The 15,196-nt window shown below is 62.2% G+C and overlaps 1 protein-coding gene across 4 annotated transcripts; it reads left to right on the top strand.

Annotated features, from left to right (window-relative positions):
- Window positions 1-14,361, top strand: TPM2 (tropomyosin 2). Of its 4 annotated transcripts, none has more exons than XM_072858850.1 (9): window positions 1-215; window positions 921-1,046; window positions 7,503-7,636; window positions 8,733-8,850; window positions 8,988-9,058; window positions 9,300-9,375; window positions 10,022-10,084; window positions 10,807-10,876; window positions 11,225-12,050. In XM_072858850.1, the coding sequence occupies exons 1-9, from the start codon at window positions 102-104 to the stop codon at window positions 11,305-11,307; spliced, it is 855 nt and encodes a 284-aa protein (XP_072714951.1). In that variant the 5' UTR covers window positions 1-101; the 3' UTR covers window positions 11,308-12,050. The 4 variants fall into 4 exon arrangements, with proteins under 4 accessions (XP_072714951.1, XP_072714950.1, XP_072714953.1 ...); XM_072858849.1 differs by lacking the exon at window positions 11,225-12,050 and adding an exon at window positions 14,056-14,361 and having other exon boundaries at window positions 4-215; XM_072858852.1 differs by lacking the exons at window positions 1-215; window positions 921-1,046 and adding an exon at window positions 5,020-5,232.
- The last annotated feature ends 835 nt before the right edge of the window (window positions 14,362-15,196 follow it).

Here is a 15,196-nt window from a genome sequence, read left to right as displayed (position 1 = left end):
GGGTGCAGTGTCAGTGCTCCTGCCGCCCCCGGTGGTCCCGCCGCCCCCGGTGCTCCGCGCCCCGCTGCCGCCCCGCGACCCGCCGCCGCCCCGCCGCCACCATGGAGGCCATCAAGAAGAAGATGCAGATGCTGAAACTGGACAAGGAGAACGCCATCGACCGTGCTGAGCAGGCGGAGGCTGACAAGAAGCAGGCGGAGGACCGCTGCAAGCAGGTGGGTGTCCCACGGACCCCCCCGGCATTGCCCGGGGACCCCCGGCTTAAGGGTGTCCAGCCCCGGGGACCACATCCTGCTGGGTGTCCAGCCTGGGGACCCTCCACCCTAGGAGTGCCCGGTCCTGGGGACCTGCCCCTGCTGGGTGTCCAGCCTGCAGATCCCAGCTCTAGGGGTGCCCAGCCCTTGGGATCTCACCCCACTGGGTGCCTGTACCTGGAGAACTCACCCTGCTGGGTGCCCATCCCCAGGGACCAGCACTCCAGCCTGTTGCCCCTGACCACTCACGTCAGTCCCCCCCAAACATGCCATGTCTCGGTGGGACACCACAGTGCCATCTCCCTATCCCTCTGCCAGGGAGACTCTTGGGGACAGCGTACTCCCACCCCAGCCACAGAGATGGGAACCTTCTCAGTGTCCTCCAGAACTGTGTCCCCCAGTCAGGACCTCTCCAGTCCTTTGCACAGGGAGGGAGCCCACCACCTCCTTACCCCTGCCAGGCTCAGGGATGCTGGGGGCTGCTCTGGCCCTGGGAACCAAGGGCTCCCCGAGGACATGTGGCCCCAAAGTTGACAGAGTGAGCGTGTCTGCATGCTCCTGCTGTGCCCCCAGCCTTGGCCACCCCAGGAGGAGGATGACCATCCCCTCCCCAGCCTTGTGGGCACCGTCATCCCCCCTGACCCCCACCCTCCGTCCCTTCTCCAGCTGGAGGAGGAACAGCAGGGCCTGCAGAAGAAGCTGAAGGGCACGGAGGATGAGGTGGAGAAGTACTCCGAGTCCGTCAAGGAGGCCCAGGAGAAGCTGGAGCAGGCAGAGAAGAAAGCTACAGACGTACGTAGGCGTGCCAGCAACTCCTCCCCTGCGCGGGTGCCAGACCTCGGAGGGGGGGGTGTGAAAGAAGAGGGGGGCCTTATATGGAAAGCGTCCATGGGGAAGACTGTCAGGATCCCACTCCTGCAATGCTGACACTGAACCCGGCTGAGATGCAGGGCAGGGACCAGCCAGATCCTGCTCAGGGTGCGGGGGCCAGGCAGGCTGCAGCAGGCACCGCTCGGTCAGCTCTGGAGCTTTGTGGGCAGCAGCGTGCTCAGCTCCCCAAAGCTAACAGGGACCAGTGTCCTGAGCTGTGTCACCGGTCCCCGGGCACGAGCCTCCGCGATGCTTGTAGAAAAAAAGTCTGCGGCGCTTGCTAAACTGTCAGGAAAGCAAAAAAGAGCAGAGAAATGGAAAAAGCTCTTGCCTGTGGCCAGCTGCCAAGAGCTGGCTGCGAGGAAGGATGCTTGGGGTGCCTGGGGGGGGCTCGCTCAGTCATTTTGGGGTCCAATGTGCCACCCTGTACCCTGGGAAGGGCAAGGCCAGGAAGAGTTTTATTTAGTGCTGTGACTGATGTTTCTCCTGGGAAATGGATCCCACTGGGGACATGTTAGGAAGGTGTTGAAATTGGCTTGTGCCTGGCCAGGATGAAGGGTGGAACAGCTGTGTGCAGCCACAGAGCTGCTCAGGAATGGGGTATAATGACCTGCGGTGCCACACAGGGTATTTGACACCCCATAAATAAATCCTCCTTTTGATAGCCAGCCCTTCTTTGATGAAAACCAACCCTGGAAACTGGAGGAGAAGCTAAAGGGGAGCTGGCTGGACTGCGGCCAGCAGGGCATGGCCAGGCTTTTTAGGATTGAGAACAAAAAATTCAATCCCAGCTGGTTTATGGAGCTAAATGGGGGAGATGCATCAAATCTCTGAAGCGGTCGCCAAGGACAGAGGCAAGCAGACAAGGATGAGCAGCAGCAGCAGAAGTCCCTGGGGCAGCCCAGAGCCCCTGGGGAGCGGCTGGGAGGCTCCTCAGCATTGTTTGCTGATCCTACAGACCTGTCCCAGTTTAGTTAGATACTAAACCAAGTAGTTAAAACATTAAAAATCCTCTGGAAGGGCACATTTATCCTGGTGCGGGGCAGACACATCAAGCTGGGCAGGGCGGCTGCCGTGTGTAGCGGGGGTCTATACTGGTCTGACTGGATCCATGCTGGTGCAGGACAGGGCAAGCTCGGTGCGGGATCTGGCTGAGTATGGATGGGATGTCCCCGGTGAGGGGCTCAGAGGAAGGGGCAAATGGTGGCACAGGGCAGATGTCGGTCGCGAGGTGTGGAGCAGTTTGCTGCTGGCAGCAGGCTGTGCGATACCATCCTGGACAGGGAGGGTGCATTGCCCCACTCTTGGTCCACAGCAGCTCGGCAAGTCTGTGGGCTTCAGCAAGGAGTCCTGTCCCAGCAGATATGGGGGACGAGAGCCACCAACCCCTCCAGGGAAGGGCTGGACGGGGAGGCATAGAGAAGGAGCACTCCTGCAGTGTCAGGGAGGGCAGGCTGGCTGCAGGCGGGTGTTGCGGGCAGGGCTGGGAGCCCATCACCAGCACAGCCGCCCCGGGGCCATGCCGAAGCCTGGACAGGCTGTGCCGTGTGTGGGGCACTGGGAGTCACCAGGTCCCCGCGCCAGGGACCTGAATGTGCCGACAGCGCTAAATGCCAGGGCTGGTGTTACCTCCTCCCCAGGACAAGGTGCAGCGCTGCTCCCAGTTCTGGCGGAGGAAGTGCAGGGTAGACCCCCCAGAGCCCACCCACCCGCCTCCCCGGGGACTCTCGTGCCCCCCTTGGCTGCCAGGACAGTGTGTGCCTGTGAGCACAGAGCGTTCCCATCCCTTGGCCAGGTCAGGGCCCATCACAGCGATCCAGGCAGGCTCCTGGTCTCAGCAAAAATGTCAACAAATGCCTTAAAAGAATAAATCTCCCCCTGCTCCGGCACTGCCCTGCCTCCAGCATGGGGTGGCAGCACACGAAGCCCACAGGGACTGCACTAAGGGGTGCAAATGCAACCTCCCCAGGCACTTGGAGGGGGGTCGGATGGTGGCACAGACCAGAGAGCTCCATGGCACTGGCAGCCCCTTCCCAGCAGCTCTGCGAGGCCACTGTGGCCCCACCACCTCCTTGTCCCCAGGAGGGACAGCCCATGGGGCCCATGGCAGGATGCTGGCAGGGGCTGCTGGACACGGTGCAGCCGGGACAGCGGGTTTAGCCAGAGCAGCCCCCTCCAACCCCCCCGCGTCCCCAGCTGGTAGCCTGTCCCCGGCCACCCCGCGGGGTGCAGCAGGGGCTCAGGGAAACTCCACAGTTCCCAGGCTATGATCCCAAAGGCTTCACCCAAGTTCCCGCCCCGGTTGCTCTCCCAGGCTGAGACTTTGCTCTTATTTGGCGATTCCCTGAGCCGGTGGGAGGGAACGGGGCTCTGCTGGGAAGTGACTGCATCCCTGGGTGGGGCCAGAGCAGGAATCACCCAGCCCGGCCGGACAGCTGCCCCCCAACCTACCCCCTGCCTGCCCGCAGCCAGCTCGCCCCTGCCCCTTTGCTGGCGGGGACCCCGCTTTCTGCTCCGAGCCCCGTGCGCCGGCCTGGGAGCGCTCTTGACACCCAGGCGTCGGGCTGGGACCGGTGCAGGACCGGCCAGGACCGGGGCCAAGTCCGAGGCCACGTGCTCGCAGGGGACCGCAGCGCCGCCTCTTCCGTCGCCGCTTGGCAGGGGGACGCGGGGCTGCAGGGCTCTGCTGGCGGTGTGTCTGGGTCCCCCCCAGGCCCCCTGATCCCGGAGCCTAGGGCAGCCGGCGGGGTCAGCCCGGGAATTGGCGTCCCTGGAGGCAGGCGTGAAGTGCAGCCAGGGCTGCCCGGGAGCTGTCAGAGCTCCTTAAGGGAGGATTGAGTGCCACCAGCGCCAGCCCCTGCTGATGGATCAGGGCATGTGCCCTGGCCAGGATGCAGAGCCAGGAGCTGGGGACTGGCCTCCCCTGTGGGGCAGAGCCCCCAGGACAGCTGGGGGGTGCAGGGGGCTCCTTGGGCCCCATGGGTCTCTGCGGGCCCCATGGGTCTCTGCGGGCCTGCCGGCCAGGTCCCTGCTTGGGGGAGCAGATGCCAAGGGGCTGAGCGGGATGGCTGTTGGGGACATGGCTGTGCCCTGCAGCTCCAGCCCCAGGTCTCCCGGGGGGATGCCCGGGAGTGGGCTCTGCCCCATGGCCCCTATGGGGCAAAAGCCCATGACCCCCCCGGCTCTGCAGCAGGGGGTGTGGGGGACAGAGCTTGGGGAGCACCCATTGCTCCCGTGTCCATGGGGGTTGCAGGGGCCAGGCTCTGGCACCTCCAGACTCCCTGGGCTCCTCTCCATTACTCTGGGGAACTTGATAGGACTGTGCACCTCTGTCTGGGGGGCACCGTATGTCCTGCTTGGGGACTATGTCCTGTATCCTGGGGGCACCATGCAACCTGCCCAGGGAGGGGACTATGTGCCCTGCCTTGGGGGGGCCTGTGTCCTGTATCTTAGGGGGTGCTGTGTACCCTGCCTGGGGGCACCATGTGCCCTGCCCATGGGCACTGTGCATCTGCTGGGGGGGAGGGGGGCTCCATACACCCTGCTTAGGGGGCACAATGCACCCTGCCTGGGATGGAGGGAGGGATGGTGTGCCCTGTCCAGAAGCCACTGTGCATCTTGCCTTGGGGGGGTAGGGACAGTGACCCCTGCCTGGGGAGGACCATGTGTCCTGCCCAGGAGGGCACACTATGTCCTATTTGGGGTGGGGGGGACTGTGCGTCCCGCCTGATGGGGGACTGTCCCCTGCCGGGGTGGGCACCGTGCACCCTGCCCGGGGGTCTGTGTGCGCTGCCCGGGGAGCGGCGGCCCAGGTCGGTCCGTGGCAGGAGGAGGAGGAGGAGGAGCAGGAAGGGATAGAAGCAGGGCGGGCGGCGGGAGAGGCTGCTGCCTGATCGCTTCCTGCCCGAGCCGGGCGGATCCCACAAAGGGCTCGGCGGCGCGGCCTCCCCGCGCTCCTCGCCGGCCGCTCCGCGCTATGGCCGGCACCAGCTCCATCGACGCCGTCAAGAAGAAGATCCAGAGCCTGCAGCAGGTGGCCGACGAGGCGGAGGAGCGCGCCGAGCACCTGCAGCGGGAGGCCGATGCCGAGCGGCAGGCCCGGGAGCGGGTAAGGAACAGGGCGGGAGGGCCGCCGGCGGGGAGGGCAGCTCCCCGGGATGCCCAGCTCCCCGGGGTGCCCCACCGGCTCCGGCCCCGCTGCCGGCATCCTTCCCCGCGGGCTGGCCCCGGCCGCCCCCCCCGCCCCGGTAGCCGGGCTGGCTGCCCCGGGAGCGGTGCGCCCGGAGGTCCCGGGGGAGCTGGAGGGCGCTGCCATCTAGGTGCCGCGGCAGCGTCCCTGCCTCCGAGCTGCCTCCTCTAGCTGCCTCCTTCATGGGTCTTGCTAGGGATGCTCCCTGCGGTGGGGCTCCCCAGGGCTTCCCCGGCTGGCGGGGCACGGGGGAGCAGTCAGCGGCCAGCTCTGCCTTGACTCTGCTTGGGGTCGGGCAGATCCTGGGAAAGGATCCCCTCCCTCGGAAGCCGGCTGTGTGTGCATGGCTAAAAATCCCACACCCAGGCTCTTGTCTGGCTTCCAGCAGGCTCTGCAGTCTGGGCCACAGCAGTTGCAGACCCTTTGGCTCTCCAGTGTGTCCCTTTGTGGGGACAAGCCACCCCTTTGCACTGCCATGGGCCAAAATTTCCACTCTGTGGCAGTGGGACAGCATTTCCAGGCTGCAGCTTGTTCCTGGTTTGGCTTTTTTATTGTTTTTGGAGCTTGTGAGTGTTTTTCTCTCTTTTTCCTATGCCCGCTTCTTTAACATTCTCACCATATCGGGGCAGCAGAGCTGGGTGCGGTACCCCATCTGTTGTCATTTGGGCTGTGTGCAGAGGAAATGGCCCCTTCCTGCAGCTTCAGATCAGGTTCCCTGGTCACTGGGCGCTGCTGGAGAGCTCATGTTCCCGAGCGTCCATCTGGGCAGCTTTGACTCGCTTTGGGGATGATTCTCTGGGGAAAAAAGCTCCCGCTGGGGTGAGGCAGATGCCGCAAGCAAAGCATCGCCCTGGTGGGGGCCGTCCCCAGCTCCCTGTTGGGCAGTCTCGCCGGGGATGAGCTCTCGGTGAGCCCAGAAAGAGGGTGTTCACGGGGTGGAGGCGGCCGTTGTGCCAGCCATGGGGCTAGCCATCCACCCAGCACACCGCTGGGCTGCCCCGCTTGGAGCGGTGCTGGCTGTGCCCGTCCCCACCCTGCTGGCTCGCCACAGGGGACCATGGGTGCTCAGCAGGGCTGCGCAGGGTGACAGCCCTTCACTGCTTCCGTGGTCCCCCTGCTTGGCCAATGTCCCCCAGGGCATTCTTGGTGCTGGAGCACAAGGCCAGCCGGGGCTGGGAGCTGCAGCCAGCCAGGCCTGCTCCAGCCTGTGAATAAGCAGGAGACATTATCCCCCAGGTTGGCGCATGCCTCCCTGCATCTTGGCGCATGGGGCTGCTCCCCACGGCAAGGTCTCATTGCCGCTCATCTCTTTGCATCTGGGGTTTTAATTCCCTGCAGCCCCCCCGGTGGGGAGTGGGGCCAGGAGCTGCTGAGGCAGCATTTCCCAGTGGTGGCGATGGAGCAGGCAGGAGGCCTTTACCAAATGGAAAGAGCGTGGGGCCAGGTGTCAAGGGGCTGGCGGGGGCCAGGGCCACTGCTCCTGGCCAGCCCTGGCTCCTGGCCCTGTGCGCGGGGAGCCTGGGAAAGCAGAGAGCCCTGGTCCTGCGGGCCCTGGCGGCTGCAGCTTGGCCGGGCTCCAGCCTGCTGAGGGCGACTCACTCCATTGCCCCCAGTGCCACGCTGTACATCAGCTGGGGGGAGGAGTTGGGGGGGGGGCCAGGCTCGGCTTCAGGCTGCCCCATTGTACAGGGCCAGGGGGGTCCCCACAGAAGAGGCTCCTGGCTCGCTCCGCTGCCTCTGTAAACAGGAAATCCACAAGCAGCTCCAACATCCTTTTCGGGAGCGAAGCTGCACAAGGCATTCCTCCCCCTTTACTTACTGCTCTGCAAACCCCAAATACCATCCCCGTGACGGTGCAGCTGCTCCGGCCACCCTACCCTGGCGAACGCGCCTTGTCCCTCTCCAAGGTGGGAGCTGGAGGTGCGAGGACGCAGTGGAGGGGCTGCACGTGCTGGGCTCAAGTTGCATGGCCGGGAGGAGCCAGTGTCAAACAGGGCGCTAAGGATGGAGAGAGCCCCATTGTCCCTATAAAAAGGCAATGGGATGTGTGCCCCAGCCGGGCTTGTTGCACAGTGCCAAGGGGTGTTCTAGATAGCAAATGCAAAAGTAACTGCCGAAAATGCTTTTTATATATATAGAGAGATATATTTATGTCACATGGGGTGACCAAGGGGTTTCTGCTTCCCCAGGCCGAGGCTGAAGTGGCTTCTCTGAACCGCCGTATCCAGCTGGTGGAGGAGGAGCTGGACCGAGCCCAGGAGCGCCTGGCCACCGCCCTGCAGAAGCTGGAGGAGGCTGAGAAGGCAGCTGATGAGAGCGAGAGGTGTGACGGGGAGGGACAGCGAGGGTAGCGTCGGGTCACCCTTGATTGCAGGCAGCCCCCTTGGTTTCTCAGTGGGGTTTGGGGATCCCTCTGAAGTGATCTTATGGGGTTTGCGTTGGTTTTCCTGCAGACCTCGAAGGGGAAGAGCAAAGCCACAACACAGAGAAGTCCCCCAGATATGGGCATTCTTGGCACGCTTTGAAATTTCCAGGGTACCCATAAAATCCTGAAAAATTTGATCTGGTGCTTATACAAATATCAGTCTGTAACTGAAGCCAGAGGGTGCTCGGAGCCTGTTTTCTGCCCCAGAGCAGCCGCCTCCACTCGAGAGCTGAGCAACGGCCCAGGAGGGGACTTCTGCACCTGGGAACTGCGGTTGACCTTTGAGAACAAACCAGCCTTGTTAAAAAAAAAAAAAAAAAAAAAAAGTCCTGTAGAGTGTGTTTCCCCATCCTCACGGCAAGCAGGTTTACCAGGCAGGAGCCGTGCAGGCGAGGGCACTCGGGTTGTATGGGAATGCCCGGACACGTCATGGCATTCCTGACAGTTACGTGAGCTCTTCCCTCCATTGGCAAAGACTAGTTTGAGCAACAGCATCTGAGCGAGAGGAGAAGAATCTGCAGGAGTCCCTGCCGCCAGGGGTTCGTGGGGGTTTGGTGACCCCCTGCCTGTGAGCATCACCCCTGAATGGGAAAAGGCTTTGCCACGTGATGTTTTCTAGCATTTCCTAAAGGTTGCTGGCCTGTCAGGCTGCTTTTGTGGAGGTTGCAGCCAGTTCGTCCTGGGCTGCACACACTTTTACCCCCCTGGATGATGGGTTCAGGACCTGCCTGGTTGAGAGGCACTGTGGCCACATCTTGCTCTGGGACGTGGCCCTGGGGTGGCCTTGGGGTCAGCTCCACTGCTTTAATTGTGTGCAGGAGCATCCTTGGGGTACCACTGGTGTGACCCTACTGTGTGAGGTGGCCTGTGAGTGCTGGTATCCCAAGTCTCCGGAGCTGGAGGATGGCAGGGTCAGGGCACAGTGGGTGGGCGGGAGGTGCAGGTGCCACCTCAACCCACAGCAGTAACATCTTCTGGCTTGGGCTTTCCTCAGAGGCATGAAGGTCATTGAAAACAGGGCCATGAAGGACGAGGAGAAGATGGAGCTCCAGGAAATGCAGCTGAAGGAGGCGAAGCACATAGCAGAGGAGGCTGACCGCAAATACGAGGAGGTGCATGCACACACCCGCGTGCCCCCTTCCCCCAGTGCTGACCCCCCCGGCAGCACCCGGGACTGTCTCCCCACAGCCTTGTGCCCCAAGCCAGGGCAAGTGCGGGGCTGACGCGTGCCCCTTGCTGCTGTCGACAGGTCGCCCGCAAGCTGGTTGTCCTTGAGGGAGAGCTGGAGCGCTCGGAGGAGAGGGCAGAGGTGGCGGAGAGGTGAGCGGGGCTCCCAGCGGGCAGCGTGCAGGGGTCCCACGCAGCCCTTGTCCTGAGTCCCTGGCAGCTGGGGGCAGCTGTGTGTCCACGTGGGGGCAGGGATGTACCTGCCCGGGAGCAGCAGGGTCTGCTGTTGGGGTGGTCCCTGGGCTTGCAGGCAGGGGGATGCCAGCCTGCTGGCAGCACATCCTTGACCCTGTTCTCTGCTGTCCCCCCCCGGGGTGCCCCTCTTCCATCTCAGCCGAGTGAGACAATTGGAAGAAGAGCTGCGGACCATGGACCAGACTCTCAAATCCCTCATTGCCTCAGAGGAAGAGGTACTGGGGCAGGGGCGCAGGGCGATGTGCAGCAGCTCCCCTCTCTCTGTCGCTGTCTCTTGAACCGTGCAAGCCACCTCTCTCCTCTCTGCGCTGCTGCCTCTGCCACCGACCTCCCCTCACCTCCCTCTCTGGCGGGCGCAGGCTGGGCATGCTCCTCCATCCCTCCGTGCCCGCTCTCCTTCTCGGTGGGGCTGGTGGGAGCCCGTCCGGCAGCGATGCATGCAGTGTCGGTGTGAGGAGGCACGAGGAACAGATGAACGGATATGTCCCGGCAGCTTCCGCTCACAGTGGCTCTGCTCCTTCTCCGCCTGCACTGCCTGAGTTTTCTCCTCTCTCAACTTGTTATCTCTCTTTCTTTCCTCCTTCCCTGCACCCGCTCTTTCTGCTCCCCCCTCTCACCTGCCCCCCCTGCCTGGCGGCCCCTGCTTGGGATGTAGTAAATGTGGTGACCTAGAGGAGGAGCTGAAAATTGTCACCAACAACTTGAAGTCCCTGGAGGCCCAGGCTGACAAGGTAGGACCCACGGGGCTGCTGGGGCTGGGCAGAGTGCACAGGGTCTGGGGGTGCTGGGGTCCCCCACCGGGGCGAAGGATGGCCAGAGGTGTCCTGTGGGGCTCATGGGTGCCCGTCTCTGTCTCTGCAGTATTCCACCAAGGAGGACAAGTACGAGGAGGAAATCAAGCTTCTAGGGGAAAAACTGAAGGAGGTAAGGGGTGTGGGGCCAGGACCCCCAAGAGAGGGGCTGGCACTGCATCGATGCAGGCACAAGTTTGCTATCCCATGTGGGTTTTGACCCTGTTATGCCTGTGTCCTCTCACCCTTCCCCAAATTGCAGCCCTGCAGCATGGCGGATGGCTGGGTCTGGGATGCCCCCGTGGGGTCCCACTACCCCAGAGAGGGTCCCTGTCCCATCTGGAGGGCTGGTGTTTGTTTCCCCAGGGAGCACAGCCCCGCTGGGGTGCATCCTGCAGCCCCATGCTGTGCTCTGCTCCTGCTCTGCTCGCCTCTGCCCCGTGTGGTGTCCCGCTCCCAGGACATGTGCTGGCAGGAGCTCATGCCCTGCACACACCAACTTCAAGCCATGTCCGATTTGGGGTCTAGCGTTGGTTGCACACACAACCTGTGAAGTGTGCGGGTTCCCATGATGCTTCTGCTTTTGGTGGTCAGGACAGGTTGGGATAAATGGGAAGCCCAACATGGAGGCACTTTGCCCAGCTGCCTCCTTTGAGGGCAAGCTCTCACCCCTGCTGCTGGTTTACGGCGTGGGGGTCCATGGGGCCCTTGTCCCTTGCCTTTCCCAGGGGAGGGCTTGTCGGGGGGGCATACAGGAGATGCAGACAGGGCAGATTACCCCAAATCTGGACAGTGCAGCCTGCGCTGTCCCCATTGTGCCCCGCAGCTCACCCTCTCCCCCCTGCACTCCTGCAGGCTGAGACCCGGGCAGAGTTTGCGGAGCGGTCTGTGGCGAAGCTGGAGAAAACCATTGATGATCTAGAAGGTAAAATGTCCTCACCGGCCCCATGTCCCTCTTTCCTGGGGAGCACTGGCCAGGATGTGCCTCTGGTGGGGCTGGACAGGGCTTGGCCGGGGTGAGGGAATGGGCAGGGGTCCTGGGAGGGGGGAGGCTGGATGCCGTGGTGTCCGGTGTGGGGGTGCAGAGCTGCTGGGGTCTGTGGCTCTCCCCTCGGGTGGGGAATAGGGCCGCATCCACACCACCTGTGCCCGCATGCTCCCGCTGCCCTTGGCCCCCTGCTCACAGCCACTCTCTCTCTCTCTCCACTGCCCCCCCTCAACCTTGCTCCACCGCCTGCCCCCTGCCTGCCCCCCGCCTGCCCCCCGCCTGCAGATGAAGTGTATGCACAGAAGATGAAGTACAAAGCCATCAGCGAGGAGCTGGACAATGCGCTTAATGACATCACCTCTCTCTGAGACCCCCACCAGGCACCAGCACTGCACCCCCCCGCCTGCCTCACCCCTCCCCAGCTCAGCTGCTTGCCTGCCTGGCCATCCCACTGCTCTCCCTGACTGCTCTGTTCCCTCTGTCCTTCCCAGCCCGTGCCTGTCCATTGGCTCCTTTGGGACAGGAGCCGGCCTGGGGTGTTCCTGCAATACCCCTCTTTGTGGGGAGACGAGGTGTAGGTGCTTAGGGGTGTTTGGTGGAGAAGAGGAGCAGCCCTCAGGACCCCTATGTGCTGGGTGGACAGTGCCCATGCAGTTGCTGGTCCGTGACCCAGCATTGCCTGGCGGGGAAGAGAGCTGTGCCCAGGAGCCCTTTGCTTCAGTAGCTCCCTCCTTGGCTCCCTGGCAGCACAAGCACCAGGGACCTCACAGCTCTGGCGCTGGGGGGGACACCTGCCCCCCACATCCCCCCAGAAAAGCCCCCTGGTTCTGCTTGCTGAGCCCAGGGTGGGGAGACTTGCACAGGGGAAGTGGCACCTCCACTGCCAAAACAGAGAGGAGGGCTTAGGCCTGGGGGATGGAGGGGGGTGTCCAGCTGTGCAGGCAGCCTGTCCCCAGGCAGGCAGCCCCCAGACCCCTGCTCCTCCCTTGCTCCTCCTTGCACCCTTCTGTCCTTTGCACATCGCTCTTCAGTTTGCATTTCATGACTTTTTCTTTTTTGTTCTGTCCCTCTGGTTTACTGAGTTGGTATCAATAAAGCATTTTCTCTCCTCCGTTTCTCCTTGGTTTTCTTCATGCTGCTCTGTCCCTCATCTTCTGCCTGTCTCATGCAGGTGCCGGCAGCCGAGTGGTAGGAGGTGGTTGCAGGCAGCTTGCAGCCGCAGGACCCCTGGGACGGCTGTGGCTGAGCCCTGAGCAGCTCCCGTACTGCTAGGCTGAGTGGGACGGGGCCCTTTGTGCCTCGGCCCAGGGGACAACCTCCACCACCCCCTGGCTCTCGGACACAGCTTTCCTCATCTTGTGCCACCTTCTCCATGACTCTTTTGGCCTGAAATAGCAAGGTTAGACCTGGTCCTGTCCATTCCCTGTCCCCACTCCCAGACATTGCCCACAAGCAGCAGTCTCAGCCCTGGCATCTCTCCTGCATCACCCTCCCACGCCAAAGGGGCTGACCCTACCCTTCAGCAGCGATCCCTGGCCCTAAACAGGTCTCTGATCCTCATCCTCCTCCTCCTTCCTCAGCATCCTCCCCTGCCCCACACCTCTGTCCCTGAATTGATGGACCCTCAGCTCTGTCCCTGCTCCAGGACCAGCTGCCTCTTCCTGCCGGCCCAGCTCATTCCCTGTTGCTGGCTGGGCAGCAGCAAGGTTTCCAGCGAGGGCTTTGGGGAACACTGTCTTTTTTCACTAACTTGCCTTTCTCTCTCTCTTCCCTCTGCTGCACTGATGTCTCCGTTTTCTCTAGAGTACTCCCAGCAGGAGGCTGAGAAAAACCGCATTCTCACTAATGAGCTGCGGGTCATCCTTACCGAACTTAACAACTGAGCTGCCAAGAACTCCCAGCCCCAGCCCAGCCTCCCGCACCCGGTCTGCCACCGGCCCTACTCCCTGCCTTGTTTCGGCCAGGCTGGCTCAGGGCTGGGAGCCCCTCCCCACTCCTTGCTGGGGTTAGGCGGTGCGTGGAGCCTTGGCTTATCCTCCCCGGGGGTAACCGCCCTGCTTGGGGGGGATGGGGAGCCCTCTGGAGCCGATTGTTTTTTTCTTGGGAGAGGAACGAGGGTTTTTGTGATGTCCTGGGATGCCCACGCAGTGATGGCTGTCCCCCGGCATCAGTCTGGCCCTGCCAGGGAGGGATGCAGTGGCTTGTATTGCTGCCTTCCTCCCCTTGTCCCAGGAGTCAGTGGCCAGTCTCTTCCCCCTCACTCTGGTCACCCCAAACTATGCAGGGAGGATCCCCTCAGAGCGGGGTCCCTGCAGGGTGCTGGGAGGACTGGGACAGGAGCTGGGGACCCGGCAGCACCTGTTGCCCCAAACCTGGGATGGGGAAGAGCCTGGCCGGGACCACTGGGAGACGGGGCTGGGTGGGCAGCGCTTTCATCCCATCCCCGTCTCTAGAGGGAAGGAGGATGTTGTTTGGAAGCGAGCAGGAGGCTGCCTTGACAGCAGGCTGCCCAGCAGAGCTCATCCCTGCAGCCTTGTTAGCTCTGCTCCCTCTTTCTCTGCTGTCCTCTCTGCCCACCTTCCCGGGCTGCTGTCTCGCTCTCTTCTTCATGGAGCACCGCTGGGTGATGCAGCAGGCACTGGCTCTCTTTTGCTGGCCAAGGGTTTGTGTGCCAGCCCACAGCCGGACAGTGGTGATGCCCTGGGGCAGGATGTGCTGTGGGCAGAGCAGGGAGATGAGGCCATGCTGGTGGCTGGCTGGGGAGGGATACCCATCAGCAGTATCCATGCTGCGCCTGGCCGTGGGCAATGGGGCGCCATGGGGGGATGGAAATGCCAAAGAGCAGGGACTGCCAACCCCAAGCGACTGGCCCAGCTGGCCTGGCCACCCCGGCAGATCTCAGAGTGGCTGGACTCATCCCTGCCAGTGGTGGAGCTGCTTGCACAGACTCTGCTTCTCAGGGACACCCCGCGCAGCTGGAGGCTGGTGCCATACTGAAATGTCTGTATGTGTGCGTGTGTCTGTGCTTGGTGTGGTGTGCGTGGGTCTGGCTGCACCTGGGTACGCTTGGGCTGTGTCTGTGTGTGTGTCTGGCTGTATGTCCCTTGTGTTCACAGAGAGTCTGGCCAGTGCCAAAGAGGAGAATGTGGGCATCCACCAGGTCCTGGACCAGACCTTGTTGGAGCTGAACAACCTCTGAGCTGCCCTGGGGAGCCCCCGTCCCTCTTCCCTACCCCACACGTGCACCCTGCTGGCACACTTGGGATGTCATCAGCTGAACTGCGTCTTGGCCAAATCCACACACCCATTGAGAAGGGAAGCCCTGCAGCCTTTACACCATGGCTCAGGGGTGTCTTGTCTGTGCACAGCCTGACTGGCTCTGTCCTGTCTTCATGTCCAAATATTAAAGCAGTTTGACAAGATGGATGGGTGTGCTTGGTCCTTGTGGGCGAGCACAGGCACTGGGAGACGTGGTGGGGGTCTCCCTGCCCAGTTGGCACAAGGAGGCTCTGCAGGGTCTTGGGTCCGGGGCGGGTATGGCCAGTGTAAGGATGTCCTCCGCAGCCATGGGGGGCTGGGAGCGATAATGTGCATGGTTTGGGCTGCATTCCCACGTCTTCATCACCTCGGGATGCACAGAAAACCTCCAAGTCTCAAGCTCAGTCCAAACTGACCACCCTCAAGTGCACAGTGATATGTCACTGGCGTGTCCCCTTCCACAGCTGGCATGTTACCTGCCTGGCACTTGGGGAAGCCACAGGTCTTTGATCTCTTCATGGAGTCTGCTTCACGGGTCATGTTCATGATGCCAGCTGAGCACGCATACAAGCGTGTGACCATGCATGCACACACTATTACTTACCATGGTCTTCTCCATGTCTGTGGTTAGCTGCTTACTCCACATACTAATTGCATTTTCTATTACCAGTCGCTGAACGCCTGCCTGAGGGACAGCTGTATAAACTAGCAAATATTAATGCAGTAGGCAACCAATTTCCAAAGTGTTCAGGAAGTTTCCTCCTGGCTTGCTGTGTTTTCTCTAACACAAAGAAAAATGGCAGGATGTGTCTCATCGCTGTCACCAAAAAAGGCTGGATTCCCTGGGGATGCCCAAAGTCATGATCTAGTCCTGCCCCTCCACGATGTGCGCCAAGCCCTGTTGTCCCACGCTACCCGGCAAATATCCCTCTAAAAGCACAGCCTCATGCTGTCAGGAAACATAATTCATGCTGACCCCTTGCTGAGCCGGGCCATCGC

This window comes from Ciconia boyciana, chromosome 4 (genome assembly GCF_034638445.1).
Source record: "Ciconia boyciana chromosome 4, ASM3463844v1, whole genome shotgun sequence".
Lineage (NCBI taxonomy): Eukaryota > Metazoa > Chordata > Aves > Ciconiiformes > Ciconiidae > Ciconia > Ciconia boyciana.
Note: the sequence above shows the minus strand (reverse complement) of the source record. Positions and strands in the feature narration are given on the sequence as shown.